Here is a 7,542-nt window from a genome sequence, read left to right on the forward strand (position 1 = left end):
GATAAGATCTCACCAAAGGCACAAGTTTGTAAGTTTGTTGGATATGATGATGAATACAATGGTTATCAATGTTCTAATCTTGAAACCAAGTGAATATTGATTTCCAAACACGTCATATGTCTTGAATTCATGGTATTTGCAGCATGTAGCAAAAAATTCTCAACCAATCTCTGATGCCGTTGCCCTTCCAAATTGAATACATGACATGAGGAGATTACTGTGCTTTCTACATACTGTGATCTCATACAGACAAAATCATTCATAATGAATCCCAACATGAAGCCAACAGTTCATTCACAACCTCTCAGCTGAAATTAGCCATAATAAACCCCAACCTAAAGAGGGTAATTTACTCTCCAAATTCCAGTTTTCACAAAAGGGTCTACGAACGAGGATAGGGGCAGAATTAGTATGAAAGAAGTATGCAGCAACAAGAAGGTCAAAGTACTTTATCAACTCGGCCTATAGATGATTCTACTATAGTTGAGATATCTCATAATATTGCGAAAAAAAGTCCAGAACAAAGTTCTCTATCAGTTTGGCCCATGGGTAATAATGCTACAGTTGAAAAGTTTGAAAGTTTGGGAATGATTCTTGGTGAACAACAAGCTGACGTTATGAATATTTCTAAGCATCCAGCAGCACCCATCTCAGCGCCAAAAAAAGCAACAACTGACTAGAGGCTTCAGAAATGTCTCTCAAGAAGAACCCCCTTTGAGAAAATCTACTCAAGTATGATGTTATCCTCCCACATTTTGGGTTCAGTTCTGACGCATTTTCTTTAGATTTTAGTGTTTTCTGCAGCACTAAGTAATGAATATAAAAGGCAAGAGATCAACTAGTTTACATGTCTTGCCGGATGTGCAGAAAATTCACTTACTACACCATGGTTTGTCACTATGTGAAGCTAAAAAAAAGAAAAAGTGCACCAAGGAATCCAGTATAGATCTCAGATTACATCAGAAACTGTTCATTCAAGGATTAATTTTAAATAATTAATGGCATAACAATCCAAAAATATGTTGCAATTATAATCAGTGATATGCTTATAACAAGCTAGATATACAGGTTAAAATATGTGGTGGCCAGTGTTGCTCAGGATAACAAAACCTACATAAGAACAATAAAAATAAAAAGATGAACAACCGGAAGAAGGGAACTTGTTGCTCAATTCACCTCTACCAAGTTCATCAGGATCAGCGTGAACGACTATCGCCCTGCCAAGTATAGAATGTGGTCCCGTAAGTGGAATCTGCAAATTGAAGTCATGGGATCAAGAACAGAAAGGCATCGAACGGTAACTTTACGCCATCTCCAGTTAACCTAATGCCATCTCCTGTTCAACCAAGCAAAACAAACAAAAAAGAAGAAAAATTGCAGCTCAACAGCCAACAAAAAATGATTCGGGTCGCGAAGGATTTAGACCTGGATGTCCTTCAAACAAACTTCAACCACTCCTGAAACACAAAACCCCTAACAAAAATGAAGCAGCCAGGCAGGATTTCATGAAGGAATACTACAGAATCAACTGAAATTCGAAACCCAATAAGGAACTCACCATACTGACCGACGAATATGTTGCCGAGATCACCGACATGCCTATCCCCATCAGTGGGGGCGCCATGGTTCTTTTTCAGTGGATTGAAATGAGGGCCTAAAACCAACACATCCAACAAATTGCTTGAATTGTTTAAGATAGACCAAAAAACAAGAAAAATAACAAGCAGGATGAAGAGTACCGGTTGAGATGCAACCATTGGTGGTATCACCCAAAGCATGAATATGGAATCCATGCAGACCAGAGGAAAGGCCTGCGATTCTTCCCGCAACATGGGTAGCCTCTGAAACAGCCCAAACAGATCACAACATCAATTAGAACTAAAACTCTCATGTTTTCTTACTCTCCTCTGGAAGAGAAAAAGCAAGATACCAACAAAGAAGGAATAGGAGAAATGATTGCAGACAGGATCTCTAGATCAAATCCTGATTTTTCTTTTTCATACGAACCCTCGATGTTCTAAGAGTATAACACTTGACGAGGATATTGAAAATATTGAAACTAGTGAGTCTCCTTGGGTTCCTACGTGCTCACAACCCTAGGTTGAGCAGTAACATTGAGGCGACGGTAGGGTGGGCCAACTTTAGCATTAGGAACCACTGCGGCCCGCACTGCTGGTTTAGTAGTTTGATTAGCTCTAGCTAAGGTCTTTCGTTGACTAGACCATTCTCATTGACACATCTTTTGATGAACTTCAGATACAGTCAAACACAACGAAATTCAACATATCCTGTAATTGAAAGTTCAAACCTCCAATATATTTCGACACTAGTTGCTTTTCGCTTTCATTAATAGCGTTTCACGCAACTAAGTCATGAAACTCTTCGATGTATTGATCTACCGACCTGGTACCTTGATTCAAGTTTTGGTATTTTTGATATAATTCTCGATGATAGTTCAAAGGTAAGAATTGAGCATGCAATTTCTGCTCTATGTGCTCCGATCATTCAATTGGTGCACAACTTTGATGCATACATGTTTGTTTGAGCTGGTGCCACCAGGCTGCAGCTCGACCTTTAAGCTTGAAGAAAATTAATCACATGCGTCAATCCTCTGGAACTTTCTTGAATTCAAGAATTTCGTGAACTTCGCTAATCCGGTCGAGAAATTCTTCGAGAGTTTTGGTTTCATTGAATTCAGGAATATCAAATCGCAACCTGAAGTCCCAATGTGATCTCCAATGAGAGTGAGTACCCCTACTATCTTGACCTTGATGAAATGAATCAAACTCACTATCTGAGTCATATGAGTTTGTAGCACGTGTTCTTCAAGAACCGCGTGAACTACACTTAGCACGTCTGTCACATTTTCTTGTGAGTTCTTCCATCATTCTACTCAGGTTCTCTATTCTCTTGTTAGCTTTATCAAGTTGTCGCCGTAAATCTCAATTTTTATATCTAATATCTCGACCCTCATTTTTAAGGTTAAGGTCATTTTGACCTCTTCCTCCCATTCGTCCAGCCATGACGACAAACTCCTAATTTTTTTTAAATGCAGCTAATAATTTTGAAACCATGTCGGATTAAGAAATCCAACAACCTAAACTTTGATACCAAAAATGATGGTGGGGTCGGCGATGAAGCCGATTCACAATCCGAGATCCAAATGGATCTCAACGTGTGAAAGCGGATGTGTGTCGGGCGAGACTAACTTGCTAGATTCGAACAGAATAACCTGGTTCTATTGGGAGTTAAGCGGGTTTTCAGTTCCTGAAGTTAGAGCTAATATCCAATAGACCCAGGATGGACAGAACACCGTGGACAGTTGTCAGGGTGAGGAAATTTTGTCTGGAACTCTATGGACAAGATAGACAGGCGTTGCAATCCAGCCACTGGACTGACAGTCAACTACGGATGGAATTTCGGACCCTCAAATGACTGAATCTGAGAAAACTCAAAGCAAAACTGCAGTGATTTATGTCCAAAATACGTGAAGATTTTTTTGGCTCCAGTTCAACCGAACTGACAGATTGGAAATTTAACAGGTTGGTAACATACGCAAATTCAAAGGCTTAGAATTCTGAATCTCGGAATGTTGAAAACATGAAAGTTGTAGTGGGAGATGTCTGTTTTTCATAACATCAAAGAAGTTGAAAATCAAAACAGTATTGACTAAGCTACGAAACATATACTACAATATGTCAGGAAAAGAAATGACAATCATTCATGCAAATTCCAATCAGACAACCGAAACTTGCCAGGAATTTTAGCTATGTTATGTTGCAGCTTCTGGCAAAGAGGTCTACAAAAACGTTGTAGGGGCCGTTCTTAGATTTCCAACGAGCTAAAGAATGCCAAAATCGGACCTGTATCTAGCGAAATACAGTCCAAACATAAAAAATGGGTCAATCAATCCTGAATGCCGAAAATGCACATCAAACACAGAGGTACAAGATCAAAATCTTTTAAAAAATGTTTAGAGAACACCACGGTCTAATATTTTAGAGACTCGGTTATAAAAATAAAGACTACAATTGAGAGTTCATGGATCAACTTGCATGCCACATTCATAATATTCAATAGCAAGAACACATGAAGAACTAAGGTATGCGCATAATGAGAGCAAGGATGAAAGTGAACACTCTTCTCGCTACTAGACTATTGATTTCAACACTATTTAATGAACCTATGAACTTTCTAGGGAGATGTATTCAAACAACGAATATTTCTCAAAAAAAAATCTTTCACTAGAGGAATCGAATTAACACAATTTAACAATAGAGATAGTAAACAGTTCAAACAAGTTCAGCACAGTATAGCCCTCAAACACTTAGCATACACCCACAAAGATTCGATAAGGTAAAGAGAAGAAATGTGTATCTTGTAAAAACATATGTTGGTACAAGCGTTGTCCTAGCTACATCCGTCCACCAACACAGTAGGATTGTAGAGCCTTCAAAATGTTGCAGCAAATGCTAAACAAAAGACTGACAGACGTCCCAAGCGTCTCAAGCTTGAACATCCCCAAGGTAGGTACTCGAACACAGTTCGGCTCTCTAATGTTCACACGCACTCACGAGGAACCAGCTTCACACCACGAAGCACAAGCTCTCCAAACCACAGGCCACTAGATCAAAGGCAATAAATAACTCCAAGGAGATCGCCTCCGATTTCTTCTTCTTGTTGAATAGGCAACTAACAACTTTCTACTCCCTTTCTATGTTTTCTAGAAATTTATTTTTTTTCAAAATCTAAAAAAAAAACCTTGTCAACTTCCATTAAGGTTCTTAAGCCCCCAAGGGGGAGATGTCATGATGGGGGGCAGCTACTTCCAATGTTGCCACCCCATTCCACCACTCACAACGCATGTGGAGGGGCTTCTCCAAGGCTGCCGCCCACTTGACCAATGAATTTGTAAGGTTTGGATTTAGCCATTAATCCCTTTCAACAACCACAAGACTTTCAAAGTCAAATTTAACTTTAAGTGAAGTCCTTGGTTGTTGGATCCAAGGTAGTTTGGATCTTGGGCAAGATCCAAACTTGCTATAATGTAGATCCTGCTAAAAACATATGAAAATTATTAAAAAAATAACAACTACCCTGTCAACCCCGTACACCCTCTAGTGCCACAAAATAATCCTACAGGGCACTAGAACTATTAGGATCCATAGAATTCGGCACCTAAAAATTAAAAAATAAAATAAAATAAAATAAAATAAGTAACATTTCTAATGTGATTCCACATCTGTCAAAATGAAATCGAAATAGCACACTGCAAAGATTGATGAACACGAGTTACTCGAGGATCCAATTGGACCAGAGATGTTCTGAATGGGTTTGGATCGTCTCGGGTAATGATGCCTTGATTGAGTCTGAAGAGTTGGATTAGGATCCAACTCGTCTTCAAAGCTCTGACCCGCTGGATCTGTTGGGTGCTCTGCATCAGTATGAGTTTAGCTATGATATTGCCCTTGCCTACACTAATTTCACATAATCATATAGGTTTCTCATCATACATAATTTAAATTATAACCCTTAATGTGCAATACCGTATTCAATCCAATACATCATATTATGGGTCACACATTCTTAGTTAGTCATGGGTTTCTTATGGCTCTTCCATGACCATACCATAGGACATCATCATTTACACATGCATACTTGTAACACTCTAAATTTTGTATCCTGAAAATCATGATTTTTTTTAAACAGTTTTATAAAAACTGCAGCGAAAATCCAACGGGATAAAAATTTGGTGTATTACTTCACAATCATAGTCTTTTTCCACACATGCATTAAATTCAAAAAAAGTAAACATTCATATATGAATTAATGTCTATTACATCTCAAATTTAAATAAATAATAGTTTATTTAAAATTTAAATTATGAATCAGAGTCTTGAGCATCAAAGAATGCATGCAATCCAAAACAATCGAAGGGATGAGAAAGACTTGGCTCGGTCTCTGTCGCAACCTTCCACCATCGCTTGTGAACTCACTCACTACCTAAAAACATTTAAATTCAATAGGGTCAGACAATTAAGTCTCATTAGGGTAGAGCTATTCAAAGTACATAAATTAAAGTAAATAGGCAAAAATTAATTCGATTTTGTATACACACGAACAAGATTAAATACATCAAAATTACATATATGGATTTTAAACATGTCACTAAAGCATACAATCATAAAACTTCTTTAAATCAATTATTTACTCAACTACGAACAATTAAAGATGAATGAACAACTAAAAATGCAGGCACTTACCATTGCAGAAGTCGGTTGTATGCTTGAGTCATTTATTATCTTTAATTAGGTTTTCTTTCTTATATGATGCATGTCATGCCTATCTAATGCGCAATCACTTTAGGTTTCAGTTCTTAGCCCTGTGGGTACTAACACGGGCTTAAACCCGGATCATGATCATGGCATAGGCAATATTTTCAAACAAGGGTGTCTTTGGCCTGGTCGGGCACATTTCACCAGTCCTGTGGGTGAGGGACTAGCGTATCGAGAGAGCGCTCCCAACACTGTCATCCCGATGCATCAATTTTCCACTCATGAGTTTATATCATCTACGATACAGTCTAATGCAGAGGTTTATCCTATCTTTGTGGTTGGAGATGAGCAACCTTCTGTGATCAAAGTATTTTCCATAAAGCCGAAAGTGTCACTTGCCCTCCTCTTGCAAGCATCGATCTTTAGTGTCACATGTTTAAACTTTTTAAATTAATTACTTTACATGCAACACTCACATATAAACCCACTTGAGGGATTCGACCTCTTTCGGGCCTATGGATGCACATTTTGAAACATATGTTTTCAGTATCATTGCACATGATGTTCTTTCATTTCAAACTTAAACACATATGCATCATAATACATTGAGTTTCTTAACATCTAAATGCATCCAATCATTCACATCATCATGTACATGTCATTCATATTAAAATAACATGCACAAATCATTGACAGTTACATTCGATTTACAACAAACTCTATTCGTCCCATTTATTAGCAAAAGGCCACGAAGGCCAATTAGTGCATCAGTAGATTAATCAATGCATGCCTCATAATTGACATATAGTTCCTTGCAAAAAAATTGTTTTTTAACAGTCCACAAACTTTACGGTGTTTATTCGCAAAAGCATAAACGAAAATACATAGGATTCACAAGTATATGCTAATCAGGTCTTGAGCCGGTTTAGAACTTGTAAAGACTCTGTTATGTCTGACTGTTACAGAGGTTATAATTTTTTTTACAGTTTTTGGTTAAAGCTAAAACTTTCACAGTTTGCAGATTATTTCATTAGCTTTCTGATACCATAAACCGTTTGTAAAAATTCTTTCGGACGAGAGATACGACCAATTTAATGCACGCCTGCACTTTTCTGTTCCGACTGTCACGTTTCAAAACTCAGTCCGTGAAGAGCTTAAAATTTTACTAAAGCTGTAAAATTTTGTTAGATTTCTAACACAATAAACCATTCATAAAAACTCCTCTGGACGAGTGAGATACAAACAATTTATCGGTCAGATGTTAGGC

General features: G+C 37.8%; 1 protein-coding gene across 1 annotated transcript; it reads right to left on the reverse strand.

Annotated features, from left to right (window-relative positions):
• Nucleotides 1-1,052: 1,052 nt before the first annotated feature.
• Nucleotides 1,053-3,023, reverse strand: LOC149815906 (superoxide dismutase [Cu-Zn]-like). The gene is made up of 5 exons (XM_089990648.1): nucleotides 2,999-3,023; nucleotides 1,740-1,841; nucleotides 1,559-1,654; nucleotides 1,426-1,457; nucleotides 1,053-1,252 (listed from the first exon to the last, which is right to left on the reverse strand). The coding sequence occupies exons 1-5, from the start codon at nucleotides 3,021-3,023 to the stop codon at nucleotides 1,070-1,072; spliced, it is 438 nt and encodes a 145-aa protein (XP_089846774.1). The 3' UTR covers nucleotides 1,053-1,069.
• Nucleotides 3,024-7,542: the final 4,519 nt, after the last annotated feature.

Source organism: Nuphar pumila, chromosome 15, assembly GCF_984573655.1.
Source record: "Nuphar pumila chromosome 15, dmNupPumi1.hap1.1, whole genome shotgun sequence".
Lineage (NCBI taxonomy): Eukaryota > Viridiplantae > Streptophyta > Magnoliopsida > Nymphaeales > Nymphaeaceae > Nuphar > Nuphar pumila.